The following is a 16,564-nucleotide window of genomic DNA, read 5'->3' on the forward strand; positions in this document are numbered from 1 at the left end:
TTCGTATGACCACAACTGCTCTTGCAGGGTAGCTCCAAGTTTCCGCACATTTCTCCAGTGTTCCCATCATTTCCTGGCTCGCTGTATTTACACGACAGGCAAACATCTCCCACCATTTGGGAGGTTCTGGAAGAAAGTAACCTTGTCCGTGGGTTTCTGGGGCCTGTCCCATACATGAGCTGGGCAGGTGTGCTGTCCGTAACATACACAGCACACTGGACCTGACATGACCCTGATGGGGATAGGTCAGGACTTGTATGATCAACTACGGTTTCCATGGTAGCAGCTCTTGGTCCCAGCATACACTCCGTCTCCATGGAGATGACTCTTGTTCCCAGTGCAGTCCCTGTCACGTGGCCGCAGCAAAGGCTGAATCCCAAATATACAGGATTTCTGCAGGCTGTGGTGTAGTACAGCAGGTCTCCTTCCAACGTTTAGGTCTCCTTCAGCAGTTCAGGTTTCAATCTGCGGAGAACTTGCTGTGGCCGTCAGCTCACACTTTCCCATCAGACAGTTCTGCCAAATATAACTAGAATTTAGAAGCTTAACTGTGCCCTGACAGTCCACTACTCGCTGGAGTGTAGCCACATGTTGTCCATGGGTCCCATGGTGCTGAGTAGGACCTGCAGTACACAGTCAGTCTAGCGCACAGTCTGTTCCTCCCAGTCTGTTCCTCCCAGTCTGTTCCTCCCAGTCTGTTGCTCCCTGTCTGACTGTCTGCTGCAGAAATGGCTGCCTGTATCATGTGCAGCTCAGGCAGTCTGCAAAGTGTTCTGTCTGTCTGTGGACACATTCCCCTGCACACAAGCATCACTCTAACCTCTGGGTGGTATCAGAATGGAACCTTCCACACTGAAGTTCTGTTCTTCCTCACTACAAAAGAAGTGCTCCATTTTACTGCTATGAACCTGCTCATCCTGTTGTAGCGTGGTTATCATTGGAATACTGTCAACACTCTTAGCAGTGCGCTTTGTTTACTAGAAATTTCACGTGTTAGAGACTCCCCCTGGAATGAATGGATTATTCCACAGCAGGACCACTTGTGTCCTTGGATGGCTGTAAGGGTATCAAATTACAGCTGTTGGTGTCAGGTTTAACTTTTGGTTTTATTAATAGATGATGGCCATCATGACCATACAATTTTAGAATGGAGATTCTATTATGTTCATATTCATAATACAGTTATGTGTGATCAGACCATACTGGTAAGAATTGTGTCCCCATCTCACAATACCATATATGATACATACAAAACTTGTAACCTATGAAAAATCATGTACACAATATGCACCAAGTCTTAGTGACAATAAAACTTAACAAGCCTACAAGCTTAAACTTGACATTGTCAGGTGTTACAAGGGCTCCACACCTCCTCTGGCTCACCTGTTTATAACACACAGGTTAACAACACAACATGCACAGGTCACTGTCAACCCAGGGGTCAATGTCAACCCAGGGGTCATGGGTCATGCACAGGTCACCATCAACCCATGGAGGGGCCATGCACAGGTCAGTATAAACTCCGGGTGGGCCGACAGTGCTCTGTGCATCACCAGAAGTGAACCATGGGAAAAGTGGTTTGTGGCTTGTCTGACGTTTAGCCTGACTCCTGCAGGACAGCAGACTTTGTACATCACAACCAGACAACACAGGAAGGCCGGCTTTTCTTTGGTACTTGCGAACTTCTGGACCTTCAGTATTTTCTATCCATCATGATCAGGTCTTTATGTGTCTCAAAGACTTCTACTGAGAAAGGGAAACCAGACTTCTAAAACCATGAAAGCAGCGAATCAAATGTTCACGTTCATGATCACGGTGTTGTAATGTAAGGGCTAAGTACAATATGATTACATGTCAGATCAGTTTTCTGTTCCTGTTCTCTGGTTGGATTCCTGTGTCTACAAGTCTACCAGTCTGCTGACGCAGGGTCAGACAAACCAAGGGAATAAAGGAACAGGGTGGGAGAACACATGGCACGAAAACAACACACACGACGACACCAGATTCACATGACACAATGGTAGAAACACATCAGTTCTTACAGGCTTTCCTCTGGAGCTTGGAGATGAAGGTGGAAGCCAGCATGGCAGAATACATGGTGAACAGCCATGAACTACACACTACACACAGGAGCCAGGCAAACACTACAACCTTACATACAGGTGCACCACACCTTACTGTGACACTACAGATATGTACCGTAGGGGAGGGTTCATGAACCACATGACAGGAGCTGGGCAAATTTACTGGCCTATACATATTATATGTCTGCTGTGTACATTGTACATACTGTTACCCTTCCTACAGGCGAACCACACCTTACTGTAACACTTAAGATATGTACAGTAGGGGAGGGTACATGAGTTACACTGGGGCAGGTGTGTACCATAGGGGAGGGTACATGAGATATATAGGGACAGGTGTGCACGTAGGGGAGGGTACAGGAGTTAAACAGGGGCAGGTGTGTAACGTAGGGGAGGGTACATGAGTCATACAGGGGCAGGTGTGTACCGCAGGGGAGGGTACAGGAGATTTATAGGGACAGGTGTGTACCATAGGGGAGGGTACAGGAGTTATACAGGGGCAGATGTGTACCGTAGGGGAGCGTACAGGAGATATATAGGGACAGGTGTGTTTCATAGGGGAATGTATAGAAGATACACAGGGGCAGGTGTGTGCTGTAGGGGAGAGTACAGTTGATCTACAAAAGGTAGCTGGCTTGTTAGCCTGAAGAACAAATATTCAGTCATACAGAGGAGCAACAATACAGACAGACTAAGGGAGTGTACAGTTAACAGAATGTAGAGCTGTAAAATGCTGAGGCAATGTTGGCTTATTTCTCTCTCGGGTCATTACTGACCCTCCCCTTGCTCTGAAGAAGCGGACTGTCCCCAACAGGAATGGACCCTCCCCTGGGAACCCCCGGTTCTTACTGATCCTCCCCTTAATCCAAAGAAATGAAGCCTCCCCAGTCAAACTATTCCAAGTCATTACTGACACTCCCCTTACGTCACAGAAGTGACCCCTCCCCAACAGAAGTGAACCCTCCCCAGGTAAACCACCCCCGACGGTTGCCTGGCAACAGAAGAACCTGTAAAGTTGACACTTGACGCAGAAGAAGCACGTGTAAATGTCAGGCAGCCATATTTGGAACAGAGGTCAACACACAAAGGTCGTCAGCCACTCAGCTGTGCAGTTTGAGGACCCTTCAAGACCTTCAAGGTCTTGTTATAATTCTTACTCCTTGAAGACAAGATGTAACCTGGCAGTGTAGGTTTTCCTTTATCGGAGTTTGCGTCTCCCTCACCTGAGTTTGTTTGTCAACAACGTTTGTTTTCCTTATCAGAGTTTGTTTGTAGATTAGGTTTGCAGAACGCCACAATGACACTTACATGGCGATCAGCTGTTATGTGCTGCGGGGCAGAGCAGTAGGCTGTTGGGAGGGGAGTTAGGAGTCACACACTCTAACACTCACACACTCCAGCTTACTGTTGTTCTCTGTCAGACCAGGGTTAGAGTCCCAGATCACATCCTGGGTATGAGCTACTCTGGCATGTGCTGCGGGGCAGAGCAGTACTATAGGTTGTTGGGGGGAGGGGGGTTAGGAGTCACACACTCTAACACTCACACACTCCAGCTTACTGTTGTTCTCTGTCAGACCAGGGTTAGAGTTCCAGATCACATCCTGGGTATGAGCTACTCTGGCATGCTGTCAGGAATGTAACTTAATGAGTTATTGTTACAATATTCCACAGTCATGTAACTAGCAGCAGCTAGGTGTGAGACTAACAGCCCAGGGCAGCACACTCCACACCAGCTGTCTCTAGGGAATCACACATGTACAGGTGCCTGGAGGACATTGGCTCCACCACTCCTGGTGGTAAATGTACCTTCCCTTTAGTAAACATGACCATAATAATCATGAATCATAAGTGGACCTCCCCCAGATTGCATGCCAGCATTACTCAGTGTTTGTGGACTTCCTGCATAGCAAACATGCTTCAGGACTCGCACCTGTCTGGTGGTAGGAACACTGCAGGCTGACAGGGACAGGGGACTGTACAGGGGGGCTGTAGAGTAGGGGGTGTTGTATGGGGGTATTTATGTTGCTGTGCCTGGAAGGGGGGTGTCATACTGGGGGGTGCTGTAAAGGGGGTACTTACTGGGGGGGTACTTATGAGGAGGGAGGTGCGGTACTTACATTGCTGCCCCTATGCGGGGGAGGGGGGTGCTGTACAGGGGGTACTTACTGGGGGGGGGGGTTGCTGTACTTACGTTGCTGCCCCTGTGAGGGGGAGGGGGGTGCCCCTGTAGCGAGCCTCAGCTGATGTTGTAGCGAGAAGTCGATGTTGTAGAACTCGGGACCACTGCCGGTTTTCTTCTCCTTGGGTTTGGGGGGCATGACCAGGTTGGGGTTGTCCCGGATGTCCAGCGTCTGGGGAAGGAGGAGACAGGTTTTACACTGTGCTACTGACATGCTACTGACATGTTACTGACATGTTACTGACATGCTACTGTCAGTCAGTTAACACATGTAAACTTACATTCACCAGGGTCTGGGGAGGGAGGAGACAGGCTTATCAATGTGCTACTGACATGTTACTGACATGCTACTGTCAGTCAGTTAACACATGTAAACTTAGTATACATCCACCAGGGTCTGGGGAGGGGAAGGGAGAAGACAGGCCTTAACAGGCCAGATGAAGACAATGCACAACTAGACTAGGTTCTACAGGTTCTGGAGTTATCTTAGCTTTAAACCCAACTTACGTACCTAGAAAAAGTGGATGTACATGCCATGATCAAAATCATGGCAACAGGGGAATTAATAGCCAGAACCAGCATCAGGCGTTGAGAGTAATATCAGTCAGAGTGATATCTGTGAGTTCTCATCACAGTAAGGAACAGGCCTGACTTCCCTAGTTATTTACTCAGGTGCTCCCATCAGACATGGAGAGGACAGATACTTTATTTCTTCTCACCTCCAGATCCGTGAGCGCGTGGATGGCGTCCGGCAGGGTCACCAGTCTGTTCCTGTTTAGGATCAGTCGCTTCAGCTTCCCACATCTAACAACAAACAAACAAACAAACAAACAACAGGGTTAGGATGGAAAACGGTGTTTGATGATTACTATGTTCAGAGGCTTCAGCCCAGTCATGAATGTGCCTGAAACAAGAAACTCACTTGAATATTTGAAGTTATCACTGCAAGACTCTTTGTGGGACCCCTTTCTCTGCATAATATCTGATAAAAATGATGGCTGCAGAAAATTATTTTACAAAATAGTCTTAAAATACACTAAATAAACAATAGGAGCTTGGAAAACTTTTCTCCCATGAAAACCACCAGTCTGACTATTGTATACTTGTAAGTAAGTACCAAATTAAGCTTAAGTTATAAAACTATCCCTTTCCACATCAGATGGTGCACAGGGCAGCACCAACTCTGCTGTCATAGCAACACAAGTTTGTGCCACTCCCCTTAGTGGAAATGTCTCCCCCAGGAAAGACATGTACATGTGGGGATTCTGGATTGAAGGCACGGCTTTCGCTCAGATGTAAGCTTCACGTCACCTTTTGTCATTTGGCTGGTCCTCTGACCTTGCCCGCGGCTGAGCCTGTCTGTCACGAGGGCGCGGCTTCCCCATGTTGTCATGGAAATGTAACGATTTCTCTCCACCAAACAGACGAACTGTGAGAATCAGTCATTTGCTCCAGAGTCTGTGGGTTCTTCCAAGGCTTGGACAACCTCAATACAACATGATTGCCTAGGTGAGGCAGGGACTTGGTCAGAGGCGACACATTATCCTTTGTGTCATGTCTGAAATTCTGCAAGCTGGCAGCAGACTTTTATGGCGTACTCGAGTCTGAGTAACTCCTGACCCAGCTACACCTTAACTCAACACAGCTTCAGCCTACTTTATGGCATAATAGGTCCTTTTTCCTTGTCATAAACCCGTCAGATCGATCACCCTTGCCTCCATCGTAGGTCAGCAGAGTTTGAAGTGGTTAAGCTCAGGCCGGTGAGTGAACCCTGCACAGAGTTACTGTAACACAGTGTTACTGTAGTGTGTCCATAGCTGGGTGAGAATGGTCACCACAATGTCAACATTAGCAATGCTACTGTAGGCTCCTTACTGCATGCAGTATATTTGCTGGCTCTTTGGCTGTACGAAAATGGTCACCCAAATGTCAACATCAGTAGTACAGTAATTATAGCCTCTCAGTAAAAATGATCATCAAAACTTCAACATCACTAAAGAACTTCACTCAGGGTCACACTTCAGGGTCTGAGGAGGAAATATCCGGCATGAAATAAGTGCATTTCCTGAAACAGATGATTTCCTTTCAGTTCTGCTTCCCTGACACTAGCGACAGTCTCATTTCACTTCTTCCTTGACTCCACGTCCATTTCCCAAAACATTTCCAGTTTCAGCAAAGCTTGGCTCCTCCGTATACTGTAGTCCCTTGAGGTTACCATGTAATGCTGCAGTGATATCACCAGGTTCTGCTTAAATCCATGCCCAACTTCAAGACAAGCTTTGAAACCTGAGTCCTTCAGAAATGTCCACAAAGCCTTCTTAAGTGTGTGACGCTCTTGTTCACTCCTTGAGGTGAGTTCCCTTCAGGAAGTTTTCTGTGTTGTTTCTAAGATGTCAGTCCAAGTACAGGTGTAGCTTCTTGAACTTCACCTCCTCCTTCAGGTGTGACCAGGACGTCCAGCGTCTTTAAGACTTCAAACACCTCCTTACGAGTTCCCCATTAAGTTCAAGTGCATGAAGTTGCACCTGTCCTTCCCTGCCTCCTGCAGACCTGTAGTTAACCCACTCTGTAGGCCTGACGTCAGGGGTTGGCTATGTGTGCATTTCTTCTGACATGTGTAAGGGCTGTGTATGGGGGTTAGGTATGAGCCTGTGTGTTCTTCTTACACGTGTAAGGGCTGTGTATGGGGGTTAGGTATGGGCCTGTGTGCATTTCTTCTTACATGTGTAAGGGCTGTGTATGGGGGTTAGGTAAGGGCCTGTGTGCATTTCTTCTTACACATGTAAGGGCTGTGTATGGGGGTTAGGTATGGGCCTGTGTACAGTTCTTCTTACACATGTAAAGGCTGTGTATGGGGATGTACAAATTTTCTTTTTACACATGTGTAAGGGCTGTGTATGGGGTTATGGCAAAGGTCAGAAAGCAGGGTTGTAGCCAGCCTGAAATCATCGCTGTCACCCTGTACAAGCTCCTCAACGGTCACTGCCCTCCACACCTTCAAACCCTGATACCCAGAACCCGTGCGTCTGCTACTGAGTCACGTTACTCCCTCAGGAACAGCGACCACCTGACATCTGAACTCACTAAGTCCACCAGAGGACAGAAAACATTCATCTACAGAGCAACAGCACTCTGGAACACTCTCCCTACTGCTACTCGCACAGCCACCTCCACTGCTTCTTTCAAAAGAAAACTGTGGGAATGTCTAGGCAACCCTTACGCATGGTAAATTAGTCATACACGTGTATATACAGACCCTGACCTCTCATTGCAAATATTGTTGTCGATGATATGATGTTATATACTCCATTTTAGATGATATGTAAGTTATCCTACACCATGTACATACAAATGTTCTTTTTTTTAATTTGTATTGTTTATGTGTTTGTCAGCAGGGCTAGCCCTTTGTAATAGCCATAGGCTAGTTGGGCAGCCCTGGCTGTGTGTTCGGTGCAGCCAAACCAATAAATAAATAAATCATTTTCAGTCCCCTTGATTTTGAATGGGAATCCTATCGAGCACTGAAGGCATGGCATGACGTTGCGCATCATTTCTAGGGGGTCTGGGTCCCAGAAAATTTTTAAATCAAGACCCTCTGAAACACTACTTCCTGCATTTTGAGTGGCAAATTTTGCTTGTAGACTAAACTGTTCAATGGCATCTGTTTTGGTGAACACATGGGTATCAGTTTTTTATATCTTTACATATCAATTTTTGTCTGTCCCAGGGGACGGAATGGGGAAAACTTTTTTCAGTCCCCAGCTGCAAAATTCCTTCAAAGGACTGAAGGACAGATGCTGGCTACAACCCTGTCAGAAAGTCAGCGGCTGTGTTAATGTGGAACGATGCATTAAAGGGCTGTGTATGTGGGTTATGCCAGAGGGTAACTCTGACCACGTGTTAGAATTAAATAGTCCCAAACCCCAGGTCTATACGAGTCCCTCCCCAACAGTCCAAATGGTACAGTCCATGCACTGTACCCTAAATGTGTTTCCGTCTCTAATGAAGCAACATAACCCCCATGTAGAGCCCCAGTGTAAACCTGACCCTGCTGTATGTTGGCAGGAGTAACCCCCATGTAGAGCCCCTGTGTAAACCTGACCCTGCTGCATGTTGGCAGGACTAACCCCCATGCAGAGCCCCTGTGTACACCTGACCCTGCTGTATGTAGCCAGACAAGGGAAGTGTTTTTAAGCCTTTTGTTGTGAGCTGGAGCAGAACCACTCAGCACAGGACACAAAACCCGCCCTGGCTGGAACAAGATCTTCTACACAACATTACCAACCGCAGGAAATAAAAGGTCACGGACTGAACCATTGGGACAGCGGGGGTCAGACACTGAACACAACATTACCAACCGCACGAAATAGAAGGTCACGGACTGAACCATTGGGACAGCGGGGGTCAGACACTGAACACAACATTACCAACCGCAGGAAATAAAAGGTCACGGACTGAACCATTGGGACAGCGGGGGTCAGACACTGAACACAACATTACCAACCGCACGAAATAGAAGGTCACGGACTGAACCATTGGGACAGCGGGGGTCAGACACTGAACATAGCATTACCAACCGCACGAAATAGAAGGTCACGGACTGAACCATTGGGACAGCGGGGGTCAGACACTGTCACTGGCATCAAGTATAAGGTCAGGGACTGTACCATTGGGACAGCGGGGGTCAGACACTGAACAAAACATTAACAACAGCATCAGATAGAAGGTCACGGACTGAACCATTGGGACAGTGGGGGTCAGACACTGAACAAAACATTAACAACAGCATCAGATAGAAGGTCACGGACTGAACCATTGGGACAGCGGGGGTCAGACACTGAACACAACATTACCAACCGCATCAAATAGAAGGTCAGTATTCTTGGACTGTACCATTGGGACATCGGGGGTCAGACACTACCAATGGCATTAAGTATAAGTTCTGGGACTGTACCATTTGGGAAGTGGGGGACAGACACTGAACACAACATTACCAACCACATCAAATAGAAGGTAACGGACTGAACCATTGGGACAGCAGGGGTCAGACACTACCAATAGCATCAAGTGTAAGGTCTGGGACTGTACCATTTGGGCAGTGGGAGACAGACAAGTCACTGGCAGCGGGGGAACGGCGCTGAACACAACCTGTTACTGGCATCATATATTGTTTGTTTGTTTGTTTGTACCCACCTGCAGAGCCCCTCGGGGATGAGCTCCAGGTTGTTTGTTTGTTTGTACCCACCTGCAGAGCCCCTCGGGGATGAGCTCCAGTTTGTTTGTTTGTTTGTACCCACCTGCAGAGCCCCTCGGGGATGAGCTCCAGGTTGTTTATTTGTTTGTTTGTTTATTACCCACCTGCAGAGCCCCTCGGGGATGAGCTCCAGGTTGTTTGTTTGTTTGTTTGTACCCACCTGCAGAGCCCCTCGGGGATGAGCTCCAGTTTATTTGTTTGTTTGTTTGTTTGTACCCACCTGCAGAGCCCCTCGGGGATGAGCTCCAGGTTGTTGTTGGAGGCCACGAAGTGCTCGAGGTTCTGCAGTTTGCCGATGGAGGCCGGGATGCCCTCGAAGTCCAGCTGGTTCACGTTGATGTAGAGACGCTTCAGCGAGACCAGCTTCGACAGAGAGCCCTGCCGAGGGAACACAGCGGAGTTAGAACTGCAGCCTATCATCCAAAAGTTCAAGGTGAAACTATCTGGTGGTTGTACAGTGGTAGGGGTCATTAAACTACAGAGGTAGGGGTCATTAACCTACAGTGGTAGGGTCATCACCTATAATGGTAGGTGGTAGGGTCATGACCTACATTGGTAAGGGTCGTGACCCATAGTGATAGGGGTCATTAACCTGCAGTGGTAGGGTCGTGACCTACATTGGTAAGGGTCGTGACCTATAGTGATAGGGGTCATTAACCTGCAGTGGTAGGGTCGTGACCTGCAGTGGTAGGGTCGTGACCTACAGTGGTAGGGTCGTGACCTACAGTGGTAGAGTTGTGACCTATAGTGGTAAGGGTCATGACCTACAGTGGTAAGGGTCATGACCTACATTGGTAAGGTTCATGACCTACAGTGGTAAGGGTCGTGACCTACAGTGGTAAGGGTCATGACCTACAGTGGTAAGGTAGTGACCGTGGTTAAGGTCGTGACCTACAGTGGTAAGGGTCATGACCTACAGTGGTAAGGGTCGTGACCTAGACTTACCCTCTGACCAGCCATGACAGCAGGAAAGCAGAAACACCAAAACAAAGAGATCATTTCAGGCTGGATTATAGTAGATAAAAATGTTTTATTAGCTCAACAGGAAACCATTCAAGATGTCCTGCTGACTGTCCAGGCCCTGCCCTCCCCTGCTGCAGAATGGTACCACCCACCATGCATGTCCAAAACATCAGGTTATCAGATATGCTATACAGCAACACAACCGTTTCTCTCCAATGATCTGAGAAATGATAAAGGACTAACCGGCAGTGACTTGAGTTTGTTGCAGGAGACGTTGAGTACCTCCACGTTAGTCCAGGTGTCTGCAACACAAACAACAGGTCAGGCAAACTCTACACAACAAAAAACACAACAGCATTTCAGTATAACTTATTAAGAAGCAGCTGAAACATTGTCAGGGCTGTTTATTAAAGAAAACTGTGCTGAAGTGCACCATTTCTGTGTAATGTTGAGAAACTAACATCCTCAACAGGTCTAAATGGGAACTACGTCTTACTGAGGGGTGACTGTGGTTTGCTGAGGAATGAATCAACTCTACTTTATAGTGCCATCACCAGGGCAATGTGAAATTTTAAACTATTCACAGAGAAAATGCAGCTGAAAAATAGTGGAAGTTTTCACCAGGGACAGATCTGAACATCAGACCAGGTTCGGACACATTAGCTGGTCAGTAGACTTTTATCCATTCTTCATGAAAACTCACATGATCTATGATATTGATATTGATTACTGACGAGATGTTTAAGGAGTGGAAAATAAGAAAAAAAATGTACAAGTCTGAATCTACTGTGCACAACATTTGGTGGCATCTCTCATCTGTTCTTCCTTTTCCCTTTGTTAATATTGTCCTTACAGTCCTTATTTCCCCTCCAAACCTTACCTATAACGAGGCTACGCTGCCAGCTTCCCTGCTGTGTAAGTTTTATAACACACAAACACACCAGCATGGTCGCAGCATTGTTCCATGATATCTGGTTTTACATGTAGGCATAGGTGATAACAGCAGCTTGTATGTTTGTGTTACTGTTTGCAGATCTATAGATGTGCTGTATTACTTATTCATCTATCTAAGCCACATCATGTCTGTTATGTCCATGGTCGGTTCTGCTGTTGAGAAATCAGAGTTAGGATGAGAGTTGAGGTGAAAGAAGCCAGACCCTGCCATGACTTGTTTGCTGAGATTACTCCGAGCTGTAATATCATTGTCCAAATAAAACAGGTTATATTGACCTGTTTGGAAACTAAAAATTTATTTGAAAAGACGTTTAGACAAGACAGGTTTCCTTCTCAACAAACAAGTCATCACAAGGGTCCAGACAGCTCTCATTGACATGCGCATATCATTAGCATGTTTAATGAGACAGCACAGAGACAGGAGAGAGGGAGGATTCTGGGTACCGATGTCACGTGCTGTACGGTTGCCTGGCAACAGAAGAGACAACAACAGGGCGTGGTCAGAAGTACACACTCAGGTTTTCAAACATTTTCATATAAACATCCTCTAAGTCTAACCCAAACATGTTCTTCTCTTTAGGAGACGTTTTGAAACCAATTCTTTCAGAAATCACAAGATAGCTATAACCCATATTTATCAGTGTACAGTAACTTCTGTGATACTGTTCTGTGTACAGCAACTTTGATCAGTAACTTCTGTAGTGCTGCCTAGATGACCTGACATGACCCACCTATGAGAAGGGAGAGCTCGGAGATGCAGTTGTTGCTGAGGTTGAGTCTCTTGAGCGAGCTGAGAGTGTAGAGCGCCTCCGGAACACGGCTCAGCTCGTTATACGCCAGGTCTACATCTGTGGGGCAAGGCAGGGAGGGTTATTACTGTCTACTGACATGTGACTGACATGTGACTGACATGTGAGGTACAGACCTGTAAGGTTGACGAGTGTCTCCAGAGCCTTGGGGATGTTGCTGGATGTCCTTTGCGTGTTGCGCAGGTGACTGACATGTGACAGACATGTGCCTGACACGTGACAGATATGTGAGGTACACACCTGTAAGATTGACGAGTGTCTCCAGAGCCGTAGGGATCTTGCTGGAAGTCCTCTGCGTGTTGCGCAGGTGCAGGGGGGATGTGACATGTGACTGACATGTGACAGACATGTGACAGACATGTGACAGACATGTGAGGTACAGACCTGTAAGGTTGACGAGTGTCTCCAGCGCGGTGGGGATGTTGCTGGATGTGCGCTGCGTGTTGCGCAGGTGCAGAGTCTGCAGAGCTGTCATGGAGGGCAGCTGTCTGAGCTGGGCGTGCAGCAGAGGGTTGTTGTTCAGGATCAGGGTCTGCAGGTGCACCAGGCGCCGCATCTGGGGCGGGAGGGACTCTGGAACATACAGGGGGACACAGGGGTAAACACTAACATGTACATGTATCATACACAAGGTGCATCTGGGGCGGGAGGGACTCTGAAACACAAGGGGAACTGGGGTAAACACTCATCATCATCATCTAAATGTATAACACTAACATATACATGTATCATACACAAGGTGCACCAGCTGCCGCATCTGGGGCGGGAGGGTCTCTGAAACATACATGGGGACACGGGGTAAACACTAACATCTTTCCATATTCATATACCCCACACAAGGGGGAACAGGGGTAAACACTAACATATACATGTCTCACACACAAGGTGCACCAGCTGCCGCGTCTGGGGCGGGAGCGACTCTGAAACACACATGGGGACACGGGGGTAAACACTCATCATCATCATATACATGTATAAGTTATAACACATACATGTATAACATATACATGTATCACACACAGGCGCACCAGCCACCGCATCTGGAGCGGGAGCGACTCTGAAACACAGGGGTAAAACACTAACATATACATGTCTCACACACAAGGTGCACCAGCTGCCGCATCTGGAGCGGGAGCGACTCTGAAACACATGGGAACAGGGGTAAAACACTAACATGTACATGTCTCACACACAAGGTGCATCTGGGGCGGGAGAGACTCTGAAACACACATGGGGACACGGGGGTAAACACTAACATCCTTCCATTTACATGTACCCCATGTACCCCACACAAGGGGGAACACAGAGTCATGTCACAGACAAACTCTAACAACCTTCAGCATACCCACACAAACACTAACAACCTTCAGCACACCCACACAAACTCTAACATCCTTCAGTACACCCACACAAACACTAACAACCTTCAGCACACCCACACAAACTCTAACATCCTTCAGTACACCCACACAAACACTAACAACCTTCAGCACACCCACACAAACTCTAACAACCTTCAGCACACCCACACAAACTCTAACATCCTTCAGTACACCCACACAAACTCTAACAACCTTCAGCATACCCACACAAACTCTAACATCCTTCAGTACACCCACACAAACTCTAACAACCTTCAGCATACCCACACAAACACTAACAACCTTCAGCATACCCACACAAACACTAACAACCTTCAGCACACCCACACAAACACTAACAACCTTCAGCACACCCACACAAACAACCTTGGCAAGGAGAACAAAGTGAAACACTAAAACCTTCCACATACACCAACTCATGCTCATGCAAAACCCACACTGCCGACTCATGTTAGATCCACCCATGTCAAACCAAGCAGGTTCATGGTGAAACGTACCCAGTTTGTTGTTGCTGAGGTCCAGGAACAGCAGATCTGTCAGGTTGATGAACAGCTGGTTGGAGATGTTGTCAATACTGGAGAGGGAAATAAGTCACTTGTTACACTCCTATACAGCATCAGCAAACAGGAATTTTAATCCCATTTCAATGGTTTTGCACAGTAGGAAACTCACTACGGGTACAACTCAGTGGATTTACATGACAACTCACATACATGCGACTTAGGTTTTGGGTCATTACAACTTGAGAAGGATCAGAGGACTGATCGAAAGCTTGTTGGTAAGCGCTTTATTTTGTGTACTAGTACGGATATAAAGTCTTAAAAACTGTATCATCACATACATGCCTGCACAGCAACATGATTGACAACCTCGTATACACTGTAGAAACTCACCGGTTGTTGGACAGGTTCAGCACTAGTAAGCCTTTTGCATTCTCCAGCTCTGATGGAGTCATCTTCAGCTCGTTGTGGCTGAAATCCTGCATGGGAAAAAAATCAAAGAAACTTTGTTACTATTTCCAATCTATGTAGAGATAAGAGCAAATAGCTCTAGAGCAAGCATTGATGTATGCATACAAGTCAGAAAGAAAAAAAGAAAAAACAAACAAAGAAGCAATGTGTAGCTTATTTTGCATCTACAGGCACATAGAATTTTGTGTATGAAACTAGAAATGATGAGTAAAAGGCCCATGAGAAGATTTGGCTCGTTCCGCGCGACTCACCAAGACGGACAGCTCCTCGTTCTCGAAGATCTCCCCCGGGATGCCGGTGTTCCGCAGCTGGTTGTAGCGAGCGTTCACCGCCTGGAGAAGGGACAGGTATCATGTGTCATACGGGCAGGGATGGAGATAAAACTGCTGTCTGAGACCCAGATTGAGGGTTTTAGAGAAGCGTATTTAAATTAAATCTGACCTGATGTTAGAAGTATCCCAATAGATAAGACACAAATCATAGGTTTCTTCCTATGGGCTCTGGATTTTTCAGTTATCCTCCTAATTTATTAATTATCTATAATCACATGAGACTGACCCTGAGGTTGGGCAGCGCGGCCAGCTCGGCTCCGTGCAGACTGACCAGCTTGTTATGGGCCACATGGATGTGCTCCTGCAACAAACAAACAAACAAACATCAACATAAACAACAAACAAAACACAACAACTGTCATCTGACTTACTATAACACATGGAAGTGCTCCTATAACAAACAAAACCACACATCAACACAAACAACACTGTAATCTAACATACAATAAGTCAGCAACACACGGACTATTATCAACTTCATTTGATCAGCAGAATCACAGAAAACACATGTCAAAAGGTAAACTGGATAGTGTGTGTAACTGTGAACTACTATAGTGTTCAGTCTGAGCACCAGAGAAAATTAAACACAACCTGCAGCGGCAAAGTTGGTCCCGGCCACTTAGGAGAAGTGTAATTTGATACTTCCTTAGTTCACAAATGCCACCTGACCCTGCCGAGACTCCTTACCAGTTTCTTGAGGTCCGCCAGCTCCTCGGGAAGTTTGTCGATTCCCGTCTTGTTGAGCCGCAGCCAGCGCAGGCTAGCCATGTCCTGCACATGCTTCGGGAAGTGACATTCCTGTATGGGAAATAAACAAGTAAATAAACAAACAACAACTAGGCATGTCCTGCACATGCTTCGGGAAGTGACATTCCTGTATGGGAAATAAACAAGTAAATAAACAAACAACAACTAGGCATGTCCTGCACATGCTTCGGGAAGTGACATTCCTGTATGGGAAATAAACAAGTAAATAAACAAACAACAACTAGGCATGTCCTGCACATGCTTCGGGAAGTGACATTCCTGTATGGGAAATAAACAAATAAACAAACAAACAACAACTAGGCATGTCAGGGCTCGAAATACCACATGCATATGCAAGTTTGTGCAAGTAAAATTGGTGTGGTGCAAGTAAGTTTAGACCAAACTTGCACCAGTGCAAGTTACTTTTGCCCTCTAATACCTGACATTAGAAAAAGCTTACACACACCGAGAATATTGTCATTGAAAGGTAAAAGAAAATAACACTGAATAAAAAAAAGCCTAAATTTGTTATTTCTAAATTTGGTTAGACATCCAGGTAAACTATTTTTTTAAACAAATCCATCTCTACAATGCTAATGATTCCTAAGGTGCTGTCTTACCTTGATTTGCATATGAGTTACATTTGCATACTAAATATGTTCAACTGGTTTTTCCAGTTATATGTATTGTATTGAGTTGTTCTACCACTTCATTCTGGAGATGCTTAAGACTAGTTACTGTGATGGATGTCACTCGAAGAGTCCAGAAGAAATCTATGGATCTTATCGAGTTGTAGACATTGAATTGTCTTTAATTGAGGCTAAATTCACAGTTTTTATGAAACAGTTTATACAATTTCAAACCAAAAATAAAATACGCTACGGAAAAA

The 16,564-nt window shown here is 46.3% G+C and overlaps 1 protein-coding gene across 1 annotated transcript in view; it reads right to left on the reverse strand.

Moving 5' to 3' along the window:
- Positions 1–16,564, reverse strand: part of LOC118428677 (protein flightless-1 homolog) — a 37,186-nt gene that overhangs the window by 17,859 nt on the left and 2,763 nt on the right. The window contains exons 2-12 of the mRNA XM_035838792.1: positions 15,616–15,726; positions 15,155–15,229; positions 14,848–14,928; positions 14,519–14,604; positions 14,123–14,199; positions 12,628–12,816; positions 12,166–12,282; positions 10,724–10,782; positions 9,738–9,895; positions 4,983–5,067; positions 4,276–4,435 (exon numbers count right to left, since the gene is read on the reverse strand). Of these exons, the coding sequence (XP_035694685.1) occupies positions 4,276–4,435; positions 4,983–5,067; positions 9,738–9,895; positions 10,724–10,782; positions 12,166–12,282; positions 12,628–12,816; positions 14,123–14,199; positions 14,519–14,604; positions 14,848–14,928; positions 15,155–15,229; positions 15,616–15,726 (1,198 nt within the window). The remainder of the gene's footprint in view (positions 1–4,275; positions 4,436–4,982; positions 5,068–9,737; positions 9,896–10,723; positions 10,783–12,165; positions 12,283–12,627; positions 12,817–14,122; positions 14,200–14,518; positions 14,605–14,847; positions 14,929–15,154; positions 15,230–15,615; positions 15,727–16,564) is intronic.

This window comes from Branchiostoma floridae, chromosome 13 (genome assembly GCF_000003815.2).
Source record: "Branchiostoma floridae strain S238N-H82 chromosome 13, Bfl_VNyyK, whole genome shotgun sequence".
NCBI lineage: Eukaryota > Metazoa > Chordata > Leptocardii > Amphioxiformes > Branchiostomatidae > Branchiostoma > Branchiostoma floridae.